The sequence below is a fragment of the Mustela nivalis genome (assembly GCF_964662115.1).
Source record: "Mustela nivalis genome assembly, chromosome: 17".
In the NCBI taxonomy this organism is placed as follows: domain Eukaryota; kingdom Metazoa; phylum Chordata; class Mammalia; order Carnivora; family Mustelidae; genus Mustela; species Mustela nivalis.
The window spans coordinates 11359679-11384232 of record NC_139036.1 but is presented as its reverse complement, the minus strand read 5'-3'; the positions used below and the strand labels follow the sequence as shown (position 1 = coordinate 11384232).

The 24554-nt window shown below is 44.4% G+C and overlaps 2 protein-coding genes across 8 annotated transcripts in view; both read left to right on the top strand.

Moving 5' to 3' along the window:
* Positions 1 to 831: 831 nt before the first annotated feature.
* LOC309851045 (uncharacterized protein) lies at positions 832 to 10601 on the top strand. 2 transcript variants are annotated; one of them, XM_082705802.1, is made up of 5 exons: positions 832 to 1960; positions 2493 to 2630; positions 5437 to 5567; positions 7836 to 7939; positions 10376 to 10601. In XM_082705802.1, exons 1-4 carry the CDS (start codon positions 1901 to 1903, stop codon positions 7930 to 7932), a joined length of 426 nt encoding a protein of 141 aa, XP_082561928.1. In that variant the 5' UTR covers positions 832 to 1900; the 3' UTR covers positions 7933 to 7939; positions 10376 to 10601. The 2 variants fall into 2 exon arrangements, with proteins under 2 accessions (XP_082561928.1, XP_082561927.1); XM_082705801.1 differs by having other exon boundaries at positions 2469 to 2630.
* Positions 10602 to 20133: 9532 nt separating this feature from the next.
* SPECC1 (sperm antigen with calponin homology and coiled-coil domains 1) overlaps positions 20134 to 24554 on the top strand; it is a 280480-nt gene continuing 276059 nt past the window's right edge. For 3 of the 6 annotated variants that reach the window (XR_014304589.1, XM_082705725.1, XM_082705726.1), the window contains exon 1: positions 20136 to 20234. The gene's annotated coding sequence lies outside the window, so the exon portion shown is untranslated. Of the gene's footprint in view, positions 20235 to 24554 lie in introns of all 6 variants that reach the window. The other 3 variants (XM_082705732.1, XM_082705727.1, XM_082705730.1) reach the window with 3 other exon arrangements.

Sequence of the window (24554 nt, the reverse complement as noted above, 5' to 3'; positions counted from 1 at the left end):
GTCAGGCCGTCTACAGAAAAAAATCGCCAAGCCCTACTCAGAGGCCCATTTTCTTGCCGCCCCATCTCACTTCTCCCTCCATCGTTGCTGTTACGGCACCTACAGTGGCACCTGCTCCCAGCTGGTCGAAGGATGCAGTGCTTTGCAAGAAAAGGACCTCAGCAGCACCCCCACAGGAATTCAGGGCAATTGAGGACAGACCCTGGGTGCCCAGGCCCATCAGCTCAGGGACCGTTAATACAAGGGCACATGTTTGGAGGAAGCTCAAGTCTGGTGGTCACTCCACCAACCTCCGACCTCCGGCAGCTTGCTTTGAGCATCATCCCCATCTCCCGGAGGCTCGTACTCTGACTCGCAGAATGTCCCCCTGCTCTCTGCAGGTGCCGGTAGAGAGCCTATTGCCCAACTTCAGAGGGAGCCATTCTCCTGCTCTAGGGAGTTCATTTCCATATGTGACCCCTGCATGCTGTGATCACCTAGGTAGAGTCTGGAGGGGTAGGATAGAGAGACACGGCAGCCCTTGGGGTCTGCGGTAAGAGATTCTGCTCTAAGACTTCCGAGAGTGGAGCCCAGGGTCTGGTGGTGGGAGGGAGGAAGCTGAGCACCCTGCAGCTTTCAGTCCCTGCAGAGCAGGAGGACTTGGGAAAGGAGAGGAGGAAAGCCACGGGTGAGAGTTTCAGGGGATGCCTGTGAGCAGGGAGTGCAAACCCACACCCTCCCAACAGTGTGTAATATAAGCATTGCAGGGTTGGCAGGGGACAAAGCCCCTGGGCAGGGAAGTGTCAGAACATACCATTGTGGTGCAGACATCTCAAGCCACCAAGGATGAACCTGCAGTTCAACCAAATCGGGCAGTCATCTCCCATGACCGCACACCTGAGCACCAATGGGGATGACGATGCAAATGAAGGGTAGAATAGAGTTTTCCCGGCATTTGAGGGAAGGGTGAAGCTGCGCCGACATTTAGATGAAGCCATGTTTTGGTGGGCTCAGGACAACGCAGGGTTCTGTGTTGAACTGTGACATGACCCAGAGTCTCGCTTCTCTGGAAAAAAATAAATGTACAAGAATTGGGGGTTCTAGTTCCATATCAGAAGATAAGGATGGATCTTCAGGGGCAACTAACAGTTGCTGCCTGAGTGGCAGAGCTCAGATTTAAAATGCATCTCTCTGACCCCCAAACCAGGACTCTCAGCTGCGGTCATTTGTAGAGAGCAAGATGGAGTCACTCATTTCAAGCAAGGGTACCGCAGCTACAAGATATTGCTGCAGACAACGAGCCTCAGCTGACACCCAGAGGAGCTCTGCAGCTGCCCAAGACTGATGAAATCCCCTTTAAAAGGGAGGAATTTTGCAGTAAACTGTCAGACTCTTCAGACATGATCCCTTAGTGTCTGACCACTTAGAAAAGGCAACTGCTGGGGCACCTGGGTGGCTCAGTTGGTTAAGTGTCTGGCTTCAGCTCAGTCATGATTCTGGGGTCCTGCTGAGCGGGGAGTCTGCTTCTACCTCTTTCTCTGCCTCTCCCCTCTGCTCATGCTTTCTCTTTCTCTCAAATAAATAAATAAAATCTTAAAAAGAAAAAAAAAAAAAGGCAGCCACTGCCAAAGGCTCTGCACCATTGATCTCTAAACAGAACCGAGATCCTTCACTGTTTGAACAAAATAATCAGTTAAGTGCCAAGACTCGACCGGGACTGAACTGAAACCTTATCTCAACTGCATGACCGTAGACTGACTTCGCTTTTGGTCTGTTAACCCCCTCTGTTATCCTGTTTGTTGCGTGACTTGTCTTAGGTTCTGCTCTCTGTGCTGCCTAAGAAGCCAAGTGAATCCCATGGCAAAATGTCATTGACTTTGGACCCCTGAACCTGCTTGATCATTATGTTCACCGCGCTCTAATGCTGAACAAAGCTGACGTTGTGGAAAGGCACAACACCGCGTGTGTCCCTTCATTGTGGGTTCGTAACATCGTTCATTTAATTCCATCTGTAGATCTAGAAAGGTTCTTACTCTTGCAATGGCTCTTTTCTATATACACATTTAAAGTCATGCCCATGAATGTTCCTCCACGTGAAAAAGCCCACACCCACAGCTGTCACTTAGACCTGGGGTTTGCTTGTAAGGTTTTCTATTCATGCGTTCCTCCTACCTGTTCCTCGATTTTGTCACCAGCTAACAGTTAAGTTTAAGGGGAGATTTGGAAGGAAAGTTGCAAATAGGAAAGCTTCACCTTTCCTTTATTGTTTATAGTCAGTGTTCAGTAGTCAAGAAATACAGATATATTTATGTTTCTGGTGGTTTGGAAGCCCTGCGACTGAGCAAATTCCTTTCCTCTTACTGTATCTCACCTTCGCTTCTGCAACACGAGAAGCCCAAGTCACCTGACTTGAGGGTCCTTCTGTTCCTTGGGTTTCCTTGGAAATCTCAAGTCTGAGAGTGACTTCTACAACTGTCATCCCCCCTCAGAAATTTCTGTCTCTGGTGGTTCAGGACCAGAACACACAATGTAGTTCATCACGATGGAGAGGACCCCACTTCTGCGGGAATGGATTACTTCTTCCAACTCAACATGGAGACCCAGTGTTGAAGAACTCTGGTGGTTTCTTCTCCATCTTTGGAAATAGAACGGTATGTGGAGGCTCTTTTTTGTGTGTGGTAAGATATACACATCATAGAATTTACCATCTTAGTAATTTCTCAGTGTACGATTCAGCGACATTAAGTACATCCACGCTGGTGTGCAACCAATACCACCATCCATCTCTAGAACTTTCTCATCTTCCCAAACTGACACTCTGTATCCATTAAACTCTAACTCCCTATCCCGCCTCCCTTTTGCCCTTAACAACCACCATTCCACTTTCTGTCTCTCTGCTTTTGACTATTTTAGGTATTTCATATAAATGGAATTACATAATATTTGTCCTTTTGTGACTGGCTTATTTCACTTTGCGATTCATTCATGTTGTATATCCCAGAATGTTATGCCTTTTTAGGGCTGAATAATAACAATAAAATCCACATTTTGTTCATCCATTCATCTGTTGATGGACATCTGGATTATTTCTCCCTTTTGGCTATGGGTAATAATACTGCTATGAACATTGGTATATAACAATGGTTGAGTTTTTACTTTCATTTTTTGGGAGTATATACCCAAGAGTGGAGTTGCTGAACTGTATCATAATTCTATTAAATTTTTTTAAGGAAATGCCAAACTATTTCCCACAGGGCTCCAGCAGTTTACATTCCTGCCAGCAATGCACAAGAGTTTCAATTTCTTATCAACCCTTGTCATTTTCTGGCTTTGGTTTTATTTTATTTTATTTTTAAAAATTTTTGTAATTTATTTTCAGCGTAACAGTATTCATTGTACCACACCCAGTGCTCCATGCAATACCTGCCCTCTCCAATACCCACCACCTGGTTCCCCCAACCTCCCACCCCCCACCCCTTCAGAACCCTCAGATTGTTTTTCAGAGTCCATAGTCTCTCATGGTTCACCTCCCCTTCTAATTTCCTTCAACTCCCTTCTCCTAACTCCCTTTGCCCTCCATGCTATTTGTTATGCTCCACAAATAAGTGAAAACTATATGATAATTGACTCTCTCTGCTTGACTTATTTCACTCAGCATAATCTCTTCCAGTTCCGTTCATGTTGCTACAAAAGTTGGGTATTCATCCTTTCTGATGGAGGCATAATACTCCATCGTGTATATGGACCGCATCTTCCTTACCCATTCGTCTGTTGAAGGGCATCTTGGTTCTTTCCACAGTTTGGCGACCATGGCCATTGCTGCTATAAACATTGGGGTACAGATGGCCCTTCTTTTCACTACATCTGTATCTTTGGGGTAAATACTCAGTAGTGCAATTGCAGGATCATAGGGAAGCTCTATTTTTAATTTCTTGAGGAATCTCCACACTGTTTTCCAAAGTGGCTGCACCAACTTGCATTCCCACCAACAGTGTAAGAGGGTTCCCCTTTCTCCACATCCTCTCCGACACACGTTGTTTCCTGTCTTGCTAATTTTGGCCATTCTAACTGGTATAAGGTGGTATCTCAATGTGATTTTAATTTGAATCTCCCTGATGGATAGTGATGATGAACATTTTTTCATGTGTCTGATAGCCATTTGTATGTCTTCGTTGGAGAAGTGTTTGTTCATATCTTCTGCCCATTTTTTTATATGATTGTCTGTTTTGTGTGTGTTGAGTTTGAGGAGTTCTTTATAGATCCTGGATTTATTATTTTTTTAAAACAGTAGCCATCTTAATAGCTATTAGAAGTGGCTTCTTTCTTTCTTTTTTAAAGAAAAAAACTTTCTTTTTTAAAAGAAAAAAATCTGGGCGCCTGGGTGGCTCAGTGGTTAAGCCGCTGCCTTCGGCTCAGGTCATGATCTCAGGGTCCTGGGATCGAGTCCCGCATCGGGCTCTCTGCTCGGCAGGGAGCCTGCTTCCTCCTCTCTCTCTGCCTGCCTCTCTGCCTACTTGTGATTTCTCTCTGTCAAATAAATAAATAAAATCTTTAAAAAATAAATAAATAAATAAAAATAAAAGAAAAAAATCTTTTTCAAAGATTTTATTTATTTATTTGACAGAGACAAAGAGAAATAAGCAGGGAGAATGGCAGGCAGAGGGAGAGAGAGAAACAGACTCCCTTCTGAGCAGAGAGCCTGATGTAAGGCTTGATCCCAGGACCCTTGGAACATGATGTGAGCTGAAGGCAGACATGTAGCCAACTGAGCCACCCAGGAGCCCTATTCAAGTCTTTTCTTACTCATAAGAGCTGATTCCGTACTTTCTCTAGGCCTGCTGTATGAATCAGTATACACTAGGTTATGCTGCAGAAACAACTCTAATATCCAGGGGCTGAAACAACTAAGTTTACTCTCCATTTATCTTACATGTCTCACACAGGTGTACAGGGCACCTCTGCTTTACTGTGGTACTCAGGGACACAAAATGGCAGTGACTTCATCACCATGCATTCTTCCACTGTTACGGCATCATGGCAAAGGGAGCATGCTAACGCATGCGCTAGGTCTCAGAGCCTCTGCTCACATTACCTTTGCCAAAGCGAATCATATGGCTATGCCTAACTTCAAAGGAAACTCCAAAGGCACGTTTTGAATAAGCAGGGAACTGTTATCCTACCATGATCCTGGAAAAAGAAGAAACAGTATGTTTGTGAACAGCTGTAATGACCACCACCTCTGCCCACATACTCCCTTAGGCTGCTCATCCTGCAGCGTCACTGGGGGTCAGGTTGGAGTTCGGAATCTTGCCTGATGCAGAACCAGGATCTCTGGTTTCCTTCCTGGCTGCCACTCTTTGAAATTTATTGCATAAGATTATATCCCCTTTGCTTGGTTGCCCTTGTGAGTTTTTGACTGTTTTCTTCCTATATTTTCTAACTTTTATTATATTTCAGATAGGGAAGAATCTGGAGCCTCACTTCAGTTTAGCTGGAATCTTCTCTTACACCACCATTAAAGGTGCACTGCAAGGACAAGAGGTTTGTGTAATGTCCTACCAAGGCCTGACCAGGAAACATATCTATAGGTATCTGTTAACATTCATGAAATGTTTATTCTAGATCGCCACGGAAGTACCCTTTATATTCATGATCTCACTTTTTAAAAAAAGATTTTATTTATTTATTTGACAGACAGAAAACACAAGTAGGCCGAGAAGCAGGCAGAGAGTAGGAAGCAGGCTCCCTGCTGAGCAGAGAGCCTGATGCGGGGCTTGATCCCAGGACCCAGGAATCACGACCTGAACTGAAGGCAGAGGCTTTAATCCACTGAGCCACCCAGGTGCCCCCATGATCTCATTTAAACCTCACTCCAGCCCTTTGAGTTTAAAGCCATCATACTCATTTTGCATCTGGGGAAACTGAGATCCAAAGTCACACTTCTAGTAAATGATACAGCCTGTGTTCTAACGGGATCTGCCCACAGCCCGCCACTATCCAAGTGGAGTGGTCTTTCAGAGTTGTACCAGCGATCAAGGAAGATTTGACCTGGCCTGACGCTCTGCTCTGAATTCCCCCCTACTTCCTCACACTATGAGTGTCTTCTGTGAGCCAACGTCTCACTGGGAAGTGAAACAAGCAGTTCAGGGATAGTTTGGAAATAGATGCATTTTGAACCTGTCTTTGAATTGTATTTGAAATTGAATTGAATTTGAATTCTGAGGTTTTAGTTAATTCCATACAAAAAAGAGGTTCTTAACGGGAGACTAAACTTGTGTATGATCTTCAGCAGTCCCGGGATCCCTGGAAATATGTTGGATTGGTGCCTTTGTCCAAGAGAGTGTCCACCGTTTTATCATATCTTCAAATGGGTCCATGACCCAAAGTGTTATTAATCATATAAAACAACTAAAAGTTCATGTGTGGGCACTTGGGTGGTCTAGTTGGTTGGGTGTCTGACTTTTGGTTTCCGCTCAGGTCATGATCATGGGGTTGTGGGACCCCCAACCATGGTCTCTGTGCTCAGCCTGGAATCTGCTTCTCTCCTCCCCCACACCCTGCACACAAGCGCTCTCTCTTCTAAATAAATAAATAAATCTTTTTAAAATTATTAATTATTAATTAATTATTAATAAATTATTAATTATTAATAATTTTTTAAAAAAAGATTTTGTTTATTTATTTGACAGGGAGAGACACAGCGAGAGAGGGAACACAAGCCAGGGGAATGGGAGAGGGAGAAGTAGGCTTCCTGCTGAGCAGGGAGCCTGATGTGGGGCTGGATCCCAGGACCCTGGGATCATGACCTGAGTGGAAGGCCGACACTTAACCGATTGAGCCACCCAGGGTCTCCCTAAAAATTAAAGTTCTTGTTCAAAATTCCAAATAGTTCCTCGAGAAAAATTCTTTGCTGTCTTTATGCAGTTGAAAGCAGTCTCCAGCTGGGGGCTCCAAATTTCGGCGCACATACTGTTCAGTAACAGACAAATCCTCTAGATGGCAGCAAAACCCTCGATAGAAACATAACTCCCTTCTGTCTGCATTTTCTGGCCACATTTTTTCATACAGAGCGGTGAACCCAGACCCAGAGCTCCTTCCAGATCTTTCAGTGATTTACCTCAGCATGAGCTAATATGGTAGGGTGCTTACTGCTGTGATTGTCGGTTCCAGAGTTTAACTGCTGGACCAATTTTAGTCAGGGCTCAGGTAGTACAGATCCCCCCCCCCCCCCCCCCCCCCCCCCCCCCGCCAATAAACTAGAAGAACGGGGACTATGCTTTCAACATTGTTGAATTCTCAGTCCCTGGAGCAGAGTTGGTGAAATGAATGAGTGGATTACCAAGAGAAACGCACATTAAGCATCACTTGGGTTAGTCAGTTAACTCATTAGTTTGAAGCTTCAATTCAAATGGTCATATAAGTCGAAACCCCAGTGTACCACCTAACGGTCTTTTTTTTTTTTTTTTTTTAAGATTTTATTTATTTATTTACTTGAGAGAAAGAGAGTGAGGGCGTGAGAGCACACACATATGTGTGAGCATGAGCGGGAGAAGCAGAGTCCCTGTTGGGCAGGGAGACCAATGCAGGGCTCAAACCCAGAACCCTGGGATCATGACCTGAGCTGAAGGCAGACCCAGAACCCTGGGATCATGACCTGAGCTGAAGGCAGACGCTTAACTGACTGAGCCACCCAGGTGTCCCCCCATTCCAGTGTTCTTGATTGCAAGCAACTGAAATCCACTCTAGCTGTCTTAAACGAAAAAGGAATTTGGGGGACAATATGGAAGTAGATTCTAGAATCACGAGGAAGCATTCAAACATTGGGTTGTTCCCTTATTGTGCATCTTGTGTTTCAGCCTCATGGGTGGAGCCTTTGACAGAGCCCAAGTCATTCACACTCCAGGGCCCCCCAAGACTGAAGAGAGGAGGATGGGCTGGATGCCACTTCCCTGAGGGCGAGGTAGTGTCTACGTCCTCCATACCCCACAAAGCCCGTGTCCCCCAGCCCGCTGGGTGGGCTTTACCAGAACATGTCAGGGGTCTTCTCTAGCCTCAGTCTCATCACCAGGTTTTTGTTACCATTCATCTCATCTTCTTGACTTTTTGAGATAGTTGCAAAGACTGCAGACATTCTCGTCTCGACTTTATTTTTACATAAGGTATATTTTTAAACAAGGGTATATGTTTTATAGATTCATACACATTGCATGTATAAATATATTTCTATTTTTATATTTTTATAATTTTATATAAAATTTTTTTTTTAAGATTTTATTTATTCATTTGAGAGAGAGACAGTGAGAGAGAGAGCATGAGCGAGGAGAAGGTCAGAGGAAGAAGCAGACTCCCCATGGAGCTGGGAGCCCGATGCGGGACTCGATCCCGGGACTCCGGGATCATGACCTGAGCCGAAGGCAGTCGTCCAACCAACTGAGCCACCCAGGCGTCCCTAAAATTTATACATATTTATATGAAACATATATTTAAATTTTCATTTTAGTTTCAGGCAGTTAACATTGTGTTCTATTAGTTTCAGGCATGCAGCAGAGTGACTCAACAATTCCATACCTGGTCCTCTGCTCATCATGACAAGTGTCCTCCTTCCTCCCCATAATCTATTTCACCCATTCCCCCACTCCCCTCCCTTCCCCTCTGCTAACCATCAGGTTGTTCCTTCTAATTAAGAGTCTGTGTCTTGATTTCTCTTTCTCTCTCTCTCTGTTTTCCCCCTTTGCTCATTTGTTTTATTTCTGAAGTTCCATATATGAGTATGGAACAAATACATAGGAGACAAATACATGGTATTTGTCTCTCTCTGACTGACTTATTTTGCTTAGTATTATACTCTCTAGCTCCATCCATGTCTTTGCAAACGGCAAGAGTCTGTTCTTTTTTTTTTTTTTTTAATTTATTTATTTGGGGCGCCTGGGTGGCTCAGTGGGTTAAAGCCTCTGCCTTCGGCTCAGGTCATGATCTCAGGGTCCTGGGATCGAGCCCTGCATTGGGCTCTCTACTCAGCGGGGAGCCTACTTCCTACTCTCTCTTTGCTTGCCTCTCTGCCTATTGGTGATTTCTGTCTGTCAAATAAATAAATAAAATCTTTTTTAAATTTTATTTTAATGTTTTAATTTTCTTTTCTTTTTTTTTTTTAAATTTTATTTATTTTTTTGAAAGACAGAGATCACCAATAGGCAGAGAGGCAGGTAGAGAGAGAGAGGAAGAGAAGCAGGCCTCCCGTTGAGCAGAGATCCCGATGTGGATCATGACCTGAGCTGAAGGCAGAGGCTTTAACCCACTGAGCCACCCAGGCGCCCCAAGAGTCTGTTCTTTTTATGGCTGAATAATATTCCATTGTGTATATATACACCACATCTCCTTTATCTATTCATCTGTCAATGGACACTTGGGCTGCTTCCATATCTTGGGCTTCTGCAGAAAAAAGGAAATAATCAATAAAACTAAAAGGCAATCTACAGAATAGGAGAAGATATTTGCAAATGGCCTACCTGATAAAGGGTTAGTATCCAAAATATGTAAAGAACTTACACAGCTCAACACCCAAAAAACCCAAATAATCCCATTAAAAAATGGGTGAGGGTTGGGGTGCCTGGGTGGCTCAGTAGGTTAAGCCGCTGCCTTCGGCTCAGGTCATGGTCTCGGGGTCCTGGGATCGAGTCCCGCATCGGGCTCTCTGCTCGGCAGGGAGCCTGCTTCCCTCTCTCTCTCTCTCTCTGACTGCCTCTCCATCTACTTGTGATTTCTCTCTGTCAAATAAATAAATAAAATCTTTAAAAATATATATATATAAATAAATAAATAAATAAATAAAAAATGGGTGAGGGCATGAACAGACATATCTCCAAAGACATCCAGGTGGCCAACAGACACATAAAAAGATGCACAACATCACTCATCATCAGAGTCATGCAAACCCAAACTGCAATGAGATAACATCTCCCACACGTCCGAATGGCTAAAATCAACAACATAAGAAGTCAGTATTGGTGAGGATATGGAGAAAAAGGAACCATCTTGCACTGTCATTGGGAAGGCACACTGGTGTGGCCACTGTGGAAAACAGTGTGGAGGTTCCTCAAAAAGTTAAAAATAGAACTACCCTACCATCTACCAATTGCACTGCTGGACATTTATGCAAAGAATACGAGAACACATATTCAAAGGGATGCACCCCTATGTTTATAGCAGCATTATCTACAATAGCCAGGATATGGAAGTAGTCCAAGTGTCTATCAATGGTCTTGCCTTTTGATGGGAATACTTCTAATATTTCACGATAGAGTGTTATGTTTACCAGAAGCTTCTGGTAGTTAGAACTTTTCTCTGGGTTAGAAATTTTCCTTGTATTCCCAGCTTACTGAGATTTTTTTGAAAACAGGTATCAGGGGAACCTGTGTGGCTCAGTCCTTAAGCATCTGCCTTGGGCTCAGGTCATGATCCCAGGGTGCTGGGATCGAGCCCTGCATTGGGCTCCCTGCTCTGCGGGAAGCCTGCGTCTCCCTCTCTCACTCCCTTTGCTTGTGTTCCTTCTCTCACAGTCTCTCTCTCTCTCTCTGTCAAATAAATAAATAAAATCTTAAAAAAAAAAAAGAAAAGAAAAGAAACCAGATATCAGTGTTGAATTTTATCAAGTGATTCATTTAACATGTTGCTACAGAGAAGGGCACTAACACATTTTCTAATGTCAGATCAGTCTTGCACTTGTGAGATTAATTTGTTCAACACTTCATTTATTTGACAAATATTTATTGTGTGCTGACTATGTCAAGCAGTGTTCCCAGTGCTGGGGACGAACAGAATGAACAGAACAGCAAAGAATAAAAGAGAAATAGTACCTTCCTGCAGGGAGCATACATTCTAGCTGCAGAGAATGTAAAATGTAAAGTATGTCAGAGCCTGATAGATGCTGTCAACCAACGTTGTTCGATAGATAACTCTCACGTTGAAATTTATTTCTAGACAGTTTGTGATTTTGGTCTTTATTTCCTCTTTCTTTCCTGACGTGAGGAATTCATAACATCACATTGTGATGACTATGTAATTTTATTGGATTGTGTCAATGCAATCGTTGATCTGGGGAATTTTTTGAGATTTTTTTCTTCTTGACCTAACATTTACGAATGGAATATTCTCCAAGGTAGAAATCACACAGATTTCTGTTTAATGGGGCATCCCGTAACTAAAGCAAAGAAAGAAAGAACAAAAATTAAATATAAGATCAGACTCAAAGACATTGAACGTAGGTATTCCCATGGATAGCAGGAGGGTCAGAAATCCCAAGCGGGGCCCTGGTCTACAGCCATTAACTGGCCTGCTGGACCCGGGTCTGGAACAAGGCAGAAAAGGTCCGGAGGAGCTCAATTCTGCCGGTATCAGGAACTAAAGCTGCCTCATGAGAGATGGGGCTGGACAACCTGAGGTGGGATTCCTGGCTCTGGAAAGAGTAGGGAGAGCTGCTAGTCTCCTCCCAGGGTTATAATTTATACGCAGCAGCCCTGGCGGGGAGGTGACAGGACACAGGAACCCATGGAAGCCAGCCTCTGGTTTAGAAACTGGACATGCAGTATCTTCAAGATGCCGCAGGGTAGGGCCCCTGAGCTGCCCCCACTTAATGCGGGTCCAGAATGAGGATGGGTGAGTGGGGGTTTCCTGAAAGTCCGTGGAGGGAACTCTTTAACACTGCTGGACAGATAGGGAACCAGGAGGTCCTGCTGAAATAAATTTGCAAACAGAAACTCCAAAGTCCACCATCAAATGGTAAGGACCCCACAGGCAGGGTGACCACACCTCCCGCTTTCCCAGAGATAATCTCCATTTACGAAGGGAGTCACAGCGTCACTGTGATGTCACCGTCTCTCGCTCCCAGTGTCCTGGTTTGGCTGATCAGTGATCATCCTAACAGATGGGGGAGTTGAATATGCAGAGTCCGTCCTAGGAACGATGAGAATAGGGTGCTTATTCACCTGCAGAGTTTACCCTAGAATTAGGATACATAAAACATTTAAAGATTTAAGAAAAATGAGGTGCCTGGCTGGCTCAGTTGGTGGAGCGTGTGACTCTTGATCTTGGGGTGCTGAGTTCGAGCCCCATGTTGGGTGTTGAGACGGCTTAAAAAGGGGGGGGGGGACTTAAGAAAACTGACCAGATCAAAAAGGCACGTGGAGTCAGTACAGCCAAGCCATTGTGTCCTAGGAACTGTGAGCCCAGAATGATAATTCGAAAATGTGTAACAGTGAGGTTTATGGATTTCATAAACAAAGAAATAATTTTTGAGGCGATGAGGCAATTATATCACTTCTAAGAAACAAGAAAATCAGGCTGGTTTCAGACATCATCATGACGGAGAAGGTAAGGAAGCATGACCTACGCATTTCTCAAGAAATAAAGTACTGCCCAGGAATTTTGCACTCAGCCCCCAACTCTTTTCAGGATAAAGGCAATAAACATTGATTGTGAAAAATTCAGTGAATATCATTTCCATACATTGTTCTTGAAGAAACTGTGGAAGCCAAGATTTTCATAAAATGGGATCATGAGATGAGATTACCACAGAATGAGGGAGTTGGGGGGCGCCTGGGTGGCTTAGTCGGTTGAGTGTCTGCATTCGGCTCAGGTCCTGATCCCAGGGTTCTGAGATTGAATTCTGCATCCGGCTCCCTGCTCCGCGGGAAGTCGGCTTCTCCCTCTCCCACTCCCCCTGCCTGTGTTCCTTCTCTTGCTGCGTCTCTCTCTGTCAAATACGTAAAATCTTAAAAGAAAAAAAAAAAGGGAAAGTTAAGGAAGGGGTGTTTAAAGTACATTGATTTCCTCCCATTTTTTATAGCCAGGGATAGAAATATCTCACTTATTTATTTATTTATTTTACAGAGAGAGAGAGAGAGAGAGAGATTGCGTGCTCACATGAGCTGGGGGAGGAGCAGGAAGAGGGAGAGGGAGAAACAGACTCCCCTGCTGAGCGGAGAGACCAAAGCTGTGGGCACGATCTGAGCCAAAGGCAGAACCTTAACCGACTGAGCCATCCGGACACTCCCAAAATATCTTATTTAAAGCTGATTTTTAAAAAAATCAAGTAATAGAAGTATGTGTAAACATATTTAAGAAAAAAGTGAGCACTAAAGAAAGATAAAATGGTTTGATATTGGGTATGGAGGAGGCGGAATAATGAAAAAAGAGATGTACTGTGTTGTTGTTGTTGGGGAGGGAATAGCAGAAAAAGACTGAAGGAGTAGAGGACCGAGGGTATTATTTACAGTCATGGTAATGAAGGCAACCACTCAAATACAACACTAACCTTCCACATGATTCGGAGAAACACATCTAAAACAGCAAAAGCAAACACAAAGCACATAATAAAAAGGTGAAGATGAACTTGAAAGTCTAGGAAAACACATAAAATAATGTAACCATCACGCGGGCTAAACCCAACGATTCCAAGAAAGAAGGCTTTCAGATTAAATCACAAAATAAAACCTGGTGTTCTTTTCTTCCTTCCTTCCTGGCTTCTCTCTCTCTCTTCCTTTTTTTGGTGGTCTGCAAAGCAATGTTTATTGAGCGAGAGAACAAAGCTCCCGAAGCAGGAGGGGACCCAAGAGGGTTGCCCTTGGTGTTATATTCAAGGAATTTGCCTAAAACAAAGGCTTCAGAAAAGCTAAAATCGAAAGGCCAAGCTGTATAGGGCTAATGTAAACAAAATTTATCAGGCTCCTCATAATATCAGACAAGGTTGCATTCAAGGGCAAAGGTCAAAAACATCAAGGGAGACAAAGGTTATTTTATAATTAAAAGGGGCAATTCACAAGAATATAAAGATATTTGTGCACAGATAACATAGCATCATCATTTATAAAGCTGGACTCCAGAGAAATAAGGAGAAATAAAACACAATAGTAGTAAAGGTTTTAATTTACTTCTCTCTGATTACATTGATGAGGAGCAGAAGACTGGCTGAAGACAAAGCAGAAGTTAACACCTGCAACCTTCCCCAGGCCCCACTCCTGGGTGGGACAAGTGTGACATTCTTCCAGGACGCACCCGGCTGTCTTTTTTTTTTTTTTTTTAAGATTTTATTTATTTGACAGAGACCCAGCGAGAGAGGGAACACAAGCAGGGAGACTACGAGAGGGAAAGCAGGCTTCATGCTGAGTAGAGTAGGGAGCCCAATCGGGGGCTCGATCCCAGCAACCTGGGATCACGACCGGAGCTGAAAGCAGATGCCCAATGGCTGAGGCACCCAGGTGCCCGCTCCCAACTGTCTTAAAGTTAATGCCTCATTCCAGAGAAAACCCACCTTTATTTGACGATGGCAAGGCCTCCAGTATCCTGTAGGTCCTTTTTAGCATATGAAAGTTCTTTTGAAACCTCATTTTTTCCTTACTTCCCTCAATCCCATAGTCTATAAAATCAGCTACCCTTAACAATCCCACTACAGCAGCTCTTTCCACCTGATGAGGGAGCATGAGGCTGGCTGAGGACAAAGCAAAAGCTGGCGCCTTGTACCCCCCCACCTCCATCCGCTCCCCCTCAGTCCTAAGTGTAGCATCCCTCAGGCAGCCCTGACTGCCATGAACAATAAACAAATAGTTAACTTGCAGAGCTCACAATCCTGCTAGACAGGGAGTCTCCCTTGGCTTGCAAATGTCCTAAATCTCGCTAGCAAAGACCACTGATAGCAGGATTGTGACATCCCACCAAAAAGTCTCCCAACTATCTTAATGTTAATGGCTGGTCTGAAGACAACATTGATCAAACAGCAAGGGCAAGGCCTCCGGTAGGCCTCCGATATCCAGGTACCTTGTAGGCCCTCTTTAGCATATGAAAACTCCCACCTTCCCCCTACCGCAAGGTATGTAACATGCCTCACAACCCGGGGCAGCAGCTCTTCCTGCCCCCCTGTTTTAATAAACCACCACTTTGCACCAAAGATGTCTCAAGAATTCTTTCTTGGTCATCGGCTCCGGACCTCAGCCCACCGAACCTCACCTAGGTTCTAGAACTTCATCACACCCAAGGTTCTGTCCCCATGCTTTAATAAAAAGTGACTTTTTGCACCAAAGACGTCTCAAGAATTCCTTCTTGGTCATTGGCTCTGGACCTAATCTCACCGATATCCCAAAACCACATCAATATCAGGTCAAACTACGTGTAAGGATATGGAAGACCTACACGACTTAAGTTAATCTCGTTACTACTGTCAAAATCTGTATGCGAAAAACAGGGAATATGCATTCCTCTCAGGGCCCTTAAAACAGTCGCTAAAATCTACCCTCATTTAGACCACAAGGAAAACTCGGGTATTTCAAAGATACAAAGTAGTACATCAACACTATCTCCAATTTCTGATCATAAGGAGTTAAAACTGAACATTAATGCCCGAATCAGAAACTAAAGGCTGGAAGCTTTAAAAATCTGCCACTCTCTCTTGAAATCCAAAAACTCTATCAAGGCAGGTCAAACACCAAAATTTTAGCATCTCTACAAAATAGCAACAGATACATCAGAAGTTTTGAGATATCTTGCAAGTAGTACCTATTTATATTTGAAGCCTTCCTTTCATCCTTAATACTTATATTTACAGGTAAAAACTGAAAAACTAAGTACCCAACTCAAGAAAAAATACCTGTCAAAGTAAGCAATAAAAGGGGAGCCTGGGTGGCTCAGTTGTTAATTGTCATGGCTCAGGTCATGATCCTGTTGGGTCTCCCAAAAATTGGGTACCCCAATAATGGGTCCGTGATTAAAGGAGCAAAGACTGATACAAAGCAAAGGTCAAGCAAAGCTTTATTTAGTGCCAAACATCAGGAATCAGACCTACTGTCAAACAGACCGGTCGGGGACGCCCCTTACAGAGAGGACAACCACTCCCAGCTTTCCAGACTAACTTTTATAGAGCAAAGGCCATGTAGTTGGGCCTGGCCACGCACAGGTGGCCAATGAGATTGTAACACACACACAGGAAACTCCACAGTGATGCTAGGTGACCAATTGAATTACAGTTTACCCTAGTAGACATTTGAACCAGCCTATCACCTAGTTCAGAATTGGCACCCAAAAGGTGCCCAAAGGGCGGGGCCCATACGCCTTGGTTGCTAGGAGAACGTAGGCGCCCCCACTGATTGAATGCCTCCACAGGTCCTGACCCACCCTTGTATTTGGACTTTGTTACCTGGGGACTGGTTTCTCTGACTTGCTTTTAAGTTCCTTCCCTGGCGAGGGGAGCAATTTAAGTTTTACAACAAAATTGCATTTCAACCAGGGTGGGGCCACTCTGGCTGAATAGGCCCTTACAATCCCAGCATCCTGGGGTTGGAGACTGCTTCTCCCTCTCCCACTCCCCCTGCTTGTGTTCCCTCTCTCTCTGTCAAATAAATAAATAGGGTGGCTCAGAAGGGGTAAGCCTCTTCTTTCGGCTCAGATCATGATCTCAGGGTCCTGGGATCAAGACCTAAATCAGGCTCTCTGCTTAGCTCTCTCTCTCTGTCAAATAAATAAATAAATAAAATCTTTACCAAAGAAAGCAGAGAAAAAGAAAGTAATAAAGATAAAGAGAGATGAATGAATTAGGAAACAAGAACGAAAGGGTAGAATGAAAAAAAATGTATCTACAAGCTGAAATGAAAAATATAATTTGAAATGGTAACATAATCAACTAAACATATGCAAAACAAGAAATTATGGGGAAATGAACAGGTTCAGCAAAAGACTGTTTCGCTCCACTTAATGCAAATACACTTGAAAACCTGGATGAATTGGATAATTGGTTGTCAGGAGAATATGATTTTTCAAAATTGACTCTAAAAGAGAGCTAAAAATCTAAATTGTGACATTACCGCAGAGGAAATAAAGAAGATTCTCAAAGGCTCACTCTCCCCACCGAAAGCATTAGGCCCCGAAATGTTCAACTGGACAACGATCAAACCTCAAAGAATAGAACATTTTGAAACTACTTGAACTGTTCCAGGATAAAAACAAAGAACAAATACTTTGAACATTTTTTTTAATGATGTGAGCTAACATTAGTTCTGAAAACCAACATCATTAGACATTCGAGAAGGAAATGATAGCTCACGCTCACTTTTTTGAATATCAGTGTAGAAATCCTAAGTGAAGTCTAAGCGAACAGAATCAGCTACATACTAAAGTAAATAAATAAATAAAGGACACGTAAGCTTATTCCCAAAATAATTTAAAAATTTTATTATTAGCCGGGGGCGGCAGGGTGCCTGGGGAGCTCAGTCGGTCAAATGTCTGACTCTTCCTCTCAGGTCATGATCTCAGGGTTTTAAGATGGAGCCCTGCTTGGGTCTCCATGTTCAACGCAGAGTCTGCTTGAGATTCTCTCTCTCCCTCTCCCTCTGCCCCTCCCCCAGCTCGCCTGCCTCTCTCTTTCTCTCTCTCTCTCTCAAATAAATAAATACATTAAAAATTTGTATTAGAAACTTATCATAACTAAGACTTACTATTTCCATATTAGGAAACTGTTGTCACAGGTCTCTTCAAGAATACAGTGGCCAGGGATGGATGTCTTCTCAGCTCCCACCCTGTACAGTGAGGCAAACTGTCTGATCTTGAGGCTCAGTCTTCATGTTTCATTCCTGTTTTCATCAGTCAACCTCCAAAATATAGACGCTATCCCACCTGTCTACCTCACCATGCCCGGCTCCCCTCAGTGCTGCCTCGTCCTCTTGGGAACCTACAATCCAAGCCGTTCCCATACTAATCTAGAATCGTCTGGAATTTCTGCCCCACATCCTGTACATTCTGCTGTGTCCTCAGACACTGTGTCTCCAGCTTTGTCTTCACTGAAACGCAACTCCTGGGAACCCCTCCCCAGCCTGTTGCTAAGACCCTGCTCCCTGCAAGCTTGTCCAAAGTCCGGTTTCTTTAAGATTTCGATCACATGGGCGCCTGGGTGGCTCAGTGGGTTAAGCCGCTGCCTTCAGCTCAGGTCATGATCTCAGGGTCCTGGGATCGAGTCCCGCATGGGGCTCTCTGCTCAGCAGGGAGCCTGCTTCCTCCTCTCTCTCTCTGCCTGCCTCTCTGTCTACTTGTGATCTCTCTCTGTCAAATAAATAAATAAAATCTTAAAAAAAAAAAGATTTCGATCACATGACCTTACCACCCTCTCCCCTTGCTGGAATCTTTCCACTTATTCACTTAAGAGGTCACTCGTAGCGACCCAAATAGGTGTCCTGCAATTCGTATGGATATTTCCACATCCGCGTGCGTGACTTTAGCTCCTCTGTTCACCCCACTGCTTCCGCTGGGGCTGCCTTGCTCACTGCATGAAGTACCATGGATGCTCCGTGGTCCTGCCTCCACGCCACCTTAGCAATCCAGCCTCACATTACTCCAATAAGACAAATAAATCTCTGACCCCCATCAAAACTCCTGGTCTGTTGATCCCACTACTTCTTCCCAACTATTCAGTGATCTCCTTCCTCTACTTCTCTTATTACTCCGCTTAGATCTCATGATTCAGCAGTTCACACGCATACATACACACACACGCACGCACGCATGCATGCACACACACACCCCTATCTGTCCTCATAGACAGCTTCCTCTCTTCCTTTCCAGAGAAAACTTTGATTTTTCTTTGCTCCCTTTCTTCCCATCTCTTCCAGCAGAAGGCGCTACTGTCCAAGCTAGAGTTTCTCAACTTCAGCGCTATGGACATTTGAGGCTGGAACATTCTTTGTTGTGGGAGACTGTCCTGTGCATTGCAAAATATTTATCAGCCTCCCCAGCCTCTACGTATTAGATGCTCTTACCACCCGTAGTCATGACAACCAAAAATGTCCACAGACATCACCATAGTTTCCTGGGTCGGGGTGCGGGGCATGAATCCCCCCGCGGCTGAGAACCACTAGTCTAGACTCATCTCTCTAACTTATGCTTGGGACTCTACCTCCCTCCTCACATATATACAATCTTTTCAGGAATCCTAGTGTAGGAAATACTTTTTCCTCTCCTGTAGAGTCAGAAGCTCTTTCAACAGGATTCTTTTTTAAAAAAAGGATAGTATTTATTTATTTGACAGAGAGAGACACGAGAGAGGAAACACAAGCAGGGGCAGTGGGAGAGGGAGAAGCAGACTCCCCACGCAGGGGGGGAGCCCCATGCAGGGGCTCTATCACGACCCCAACCCAAGGCAGCCGCTTAACTGACTGAGCCACTCAGGCGCCCCTGTCAACAGGATTCTTTTCAGAAATACTTAAACATCTTAAAAAAAAAAAAAAATCCTCAGCACATTTCCATCTCCAACCACGAGTACTCTCCCTCCCCTCCCCACCACATCTTGCGGAGTTGGCTACTCTTCCTGCCTCCATTTTTCCCTCATTTGATCCTCTCTCCTTCAAATATGATTCAGGTTCCTGGCATTTCACCCCTGGAGCTTTCACTACAGTTTTAAGTGACTTCCGTGTATATAAACGCAGCGGACAGTTTTCAGCCTGTGGTCATAGGCACAATGCAGGAGAACCAGATTGAGGGAAGTAAAGATCATGAATTTGGTCTTGACGCTGTTGGATTTCCGGTGTCTCAGAGGATCCAGAGGAGATGTTGGCTGGACACTGAGACAGTGAGGCCTGGAGCCAGGAGAGAGATCGAGGCCAGGACATAAACGGCGTGGGTGTCGTGCAGTGTACCTAGGGACTTAAGGGTATGTGTGTATGAGTCCGGTAACTAATGCCTTAAGTGTAATGTTAAGTACCTTGACTAGAGGCGGTGGTGTGTAGAGCAATGAGAATCACTTGAAGGTTTGCAAAATGCAGATTCCTGGGCCCCACCCCCAGTTTTCAATACAATTAAAATGGAATAGCTTCCCTGTGATGGACAATTTGCATTTCTATCAGGTTCCCAAAAGATTGATGCTTAAGCTGTTGGTCCAGGTGCCATACTTTGCAAATTACTGATTTAGAGTGAGCAGAGGAGGCCTGGGGCTCGACCGGGCGCTCCATCATTTATCAGTCAGAAGCAGAGATGAACCCAAGAGAGACAGAAGAAGGACCGGGGAAGAAGGGACCACCACGGGTTTTTCGATGGGGGGCGGTACAGGGCGAAGATGTCCCAGGACTACAACTCCCAGGATGCCCCGCGCAGGCTCGCGCCCGCCCCCTGGAGGCGGCTCCCGGAGGCGCGGGTAGGTTCCCAGGGACCTTTCGCGGAGCATCCGTGAGCGCTGGGAGCCGCGGCGTCTGCGGGCTGCGGCGGCGGCGCGGCTGGAACGAGTGGGGCGGGTGAGTAAGAGCGGCGCTGGTCGCCGCTCCTTTGCGCCTCAGCTGCGTCGTCTTCCCGGGTCGAGCCGGCAAGCGCTGGGGTCCAAGGGTCCGGGAGCGGGGGCGCAGGACGGCCCGTCTGAGAGGGACAGCTGCCGCTGTCGCCCCGGTGGCCCCGGTCCCCCTTCGCCCGGCGGTTGCCGCCCCCAGCCCGGGACGGACGTCCTACCCTGTCCTGCCCACCCAGCCCGGGAGCTGCGGGATTGGTGCCGCAGGTGGCAGCGACAGGGGGCCGCCCCCCTCCCCTCCGGGCCCCGGGGGCTTGGCGCAGAAGCCCCGGACGGAGGGCCAGGTGATTCCCGAGGACTGCGGCCCTGAGAGGCGACCCTAACCCTCGCCGCGGTGGGACAGGTGCGTGGACACGCTCGACTGGGGCCCCCGGGGCTCCCGGAGCCTCCTGCACCCTCCCTGGTGCTGTCCTGAGGATGCTGTGTGTGTCGGGGACCGAGTAACCCTTGGCCGTCCTCCGCGTCCACAGAGCTCTGGCCCCCCCTTGTTGGCCTGGGGTGACCGGGGAAGGCTCTGGCCCGCGTCTCCCGGGTCAGCTGGCGGTACCACCGCGCAGTGTACCTGGGGAGCCCTGGGGGACCGTTTGGATGCTCAGGGGTGGCCGGTGATGCGGAGCCTGCCAGGAGTGCAACAGGAACAACCTCTCTACCAAATATCTTTGAAAGAAAATTAATTTTATGTCTTTTTTTTTTTTTAAGCAAGCTTGACCCCGAATATCTTATGTTTATTTTGTGGGCGCTGCCTTTGCCAGCACGCAAGTTTATATAATAAGCAGTATAAGGTTTGAAAAAAAAAAAATTCCTCTGAAGGTGCTCTTCCTTGCCCTCTATCGGAAGAATTATGTTGGACTGGTTGACATGCTTATCCATTAGTAACTGCGGTAGCTGGCGCCAGGAGATAGAGTGTTTTTGAGTCGAGTCACAACCCAACCCTTCAGGACCAGTTTTGGTTTGAGAAGGTTTTTGCTATCCAGTTTCAGACTCGATGGTATTTCACCGTTTGAGATAGGAGAGGAGAGAAGGAGCAGAAGTTTGTCAACCCTAATTTTTTACACTACAGAAAATAGCTTTGCATGAGTAATTCTCAAAGCAAGCACATTTAATTTGGTACTAAGACTAGATCCGAAGCTGAGCCTCCAGACCAAAAACCCTATCAGTTTTAAGAGTTTTTCATTTGGTTTGTTTGGCTGTTCTAGGTAAATAATTTCATCATCTGTTAAGAAGCAGCAGCTGTCTCTTACGAATGTTTGAACTTTTTCTTTCTTTTTTTTCCATTGACCATCCTCTCTACAGTGTTGACTATTTTGGGCTTGATTTTAGGGGAATGCTCCTGTGGGAGCTTCACTAAATATATTTTTATCCTATTAAGTAAGTTTTCATTTGCGTCTGATTACTAAGAGTTTAAAAAGTTAGGGGTGAATGTTGATTTTTTTTCCCCAAGTTCTTTTGTATAATGTATATTGATACGCCCATGTAGATTTCTTCTTAAAATTGATAACATAGGTTTTCTCTCTGCCTGCCTCTCTGCCTACTTGTGATCTCTCTCTGTCAAATAAATTTAAAAAAAAAATCTTAAAAAAAATAAAAATTGATAACATAAGTGATGCTGCTGCTAGATTTTCTGTGTCTAAAATCCTGGGTTAATTTTATTTATTTATTTATTTATTTTTAAATATTTAAAATATTTTATTTATTTATTTGGCACAGAGAGAGAGATCACAAGTAGGCAGAGAGCCAGGCGGGGGGTGGGGAGGGGAACCAGGCTCCCCACTGAGCAGAGAGCCTGATGTGGGACTTGATTCCAGGACCCTGAGACCATGACCTGAGCGGAAGGCAGAGGCTTAATCCACTGAGCCACCCAGGCGCCCCCATGTATTTATATTTATAAGTGAAATTGGTATATCCACCCCTCACCTGCTCCCTTTTTTGTATCTAAGCTCATAATTAGCGTTAGGCTGTCCTCACTGATTCTGGTGGGAAACTTTCCACCACATTTTATGCTCTGGAGCAGAAGAATTATCTGTTCTTTGAAGTTTGGCAGAATCTGACTGCAGGCTGCCTAGGCTATTGGTGATAATATTTTTTAAGAAGTTGGTATCAGTACTTCACTATCTTTTCTATTTTTTCCATGATATTGATTCTTCTCAGGTTTTCTCTTTCTTCAAAGTCAATCTAATACTTTACATCTTCCCAGGAAATCATTAACGCTATTGAAATTTAATATGTGTTGGGGCGCCTGGGTGGCTCAGTGGGTTAGAGCCTCTTCCTTCAGCTTGGGTCATGGTCCTGGGGTCCTAGGATCGAGTCCTGCATCGGGCTCTCTGCTCCTCGGGTAGCCTGCTTTCTCCTCTCTCTGTGTGCCTCTCTGCCTACTTGTGATCTCTGCCTGTCAGATAAATAAATAAAATCTTAAAAAAAAAGAAAGAAATTTAATATGTGTTAGCATAATGTTGTTTATAGTCTTCTGTTGTAAGGAAATAGCTCTTCTACATCTATGGTATGTTGTCTGTCTTGTTCACAGTTTTGTGTGCGTGCCTTTTCTCCTTTTTTTTTTTTTATTGGTTAGGCTTGATTGAGGCTTGCTTATTTTATTATCTTTTCAAAGCACCAGTTTCTGGCTTAACTGATTAATCTTGTTAATTTTAGGGGCGCCTGGGTGGCTCAGTCGGTTAAGCATCTGCCTTCAGCTCAGGTCATGATCTCAAAGTCCTGGTATCGTGCTCCACATCATACTCCCAGCTAGGCCAGGAGTCTACTTCTCCTTCTCCCTCTGCCCCTCTTTCTGTTTGGGCTTGCTCTCTCTTTTTTTTTTTTTTTTTTTAAGATTTTATTTATTTATTTGACAGAGAGAAATCACAAGTAGATGGAGAGGCAGGCAGAGAGAGAGAGAGGGAAGCAGGCTCCCCGCTGAGCAGAGAGCCCGATGCGGGACTCGATCCCAGGACCCTGAGATCATGACCTGAGCCGAAGGCAGCGGCTTAACCCACTGAGCCACCCAGGCGCCTCATGGGCTTGCTCTCTCGATCTCTCTCAAATAAATACATAAAATCCTTTTTAAAAATTCTGTTCATTTTATTTTTCTGTGTCATCGCTTATGTTCTTAATTTTTCTTGCTACTTAATTTCAGTTTATGTCTGCAAGTTCTAGCCTTTTGAATTTGATGGCTTCCATCATTGGTGTAATCAGTCCTCCTGAACAAGGCAAGGACATGAATATTTTCATGCCATTTAATTCTGAGATCTGCTTTTGGTTTAACCCTTTAAATCAGACATTACTGATGTTACTATTATACTAATTTTCCAGGTCAATATTTATTAGACTTACCTACTTTTTACCTACTTTACCTACTTACCTGCTGTTTACCTACTTTCTTCACTTTTCATTCCTTTTTAGATCATGCTATTCCTCTTTGGATCATTTTCCTTTTCTGTGAAGTACACTCTTTAGAAATTCCTGCATTGATGATGCATTCTCTGTTTTCATAATATCTGAAAATACCTTTATTTTGCCTGCATCCTTGAATTTTGGCTTCATTGGGTTTCTCTAAGCCATTGATTTCAAAGGTGTTATTGTCGTTGTTTTTCTAGCAGTTTTTAAAGATGTTTTGTTTGGAAGGCTTTGGGATCTCTATTCTACCACATTGTTGAAAGAAAGATGGAGATTTTTTTTAAAAAGCAGAAATTAATTTGTAATCTAATGACCTGTCAGTTTTGTGACATTTCCCTGTGCAAAATTATAGATTTATCTCAAAATTATTAATTACAAATTATGTTCTCTGTCTCCATAGCTTATTTTTTCTCTGACCTGTTGATTCTGAGACTTGCATTAAAGATTTCCACTATGGGGGCGCCTGGGTGGCTCAGTGGGTTAAAGCCTCTGCCTTTGGCTCAGGTCATGATCCCAGGGTCCTGGGCTCGAGCCCCGCATCAGGCTCTCTGCTTAGCAGGGAGCCTGCTTCCCTTCCTCTCTCTCTGCCTGCCTCTCTGTCTACTTGTAATCTCTGTCAAATAAATAAATAAAATCTTAAAAAAAAAAAAAAAGATTTCCACTATGATTCCCAGTGGGTTTCTTTGGTCCTATTTCTATTAGTTTTGTAATATGTATGTTTACAGGCCACCCATAAACACTGTTTATATATTTACATGTATTTTTGAAGCTATGCTTTTAGATACATTAAAGCTTTATGATTCTTACAAAATTTCTTGTACCTTTGGAGAATAGTCATCTATTTTATTTCATTATTTTTGCTTTTCATTCTGTTTTGTTGGATATA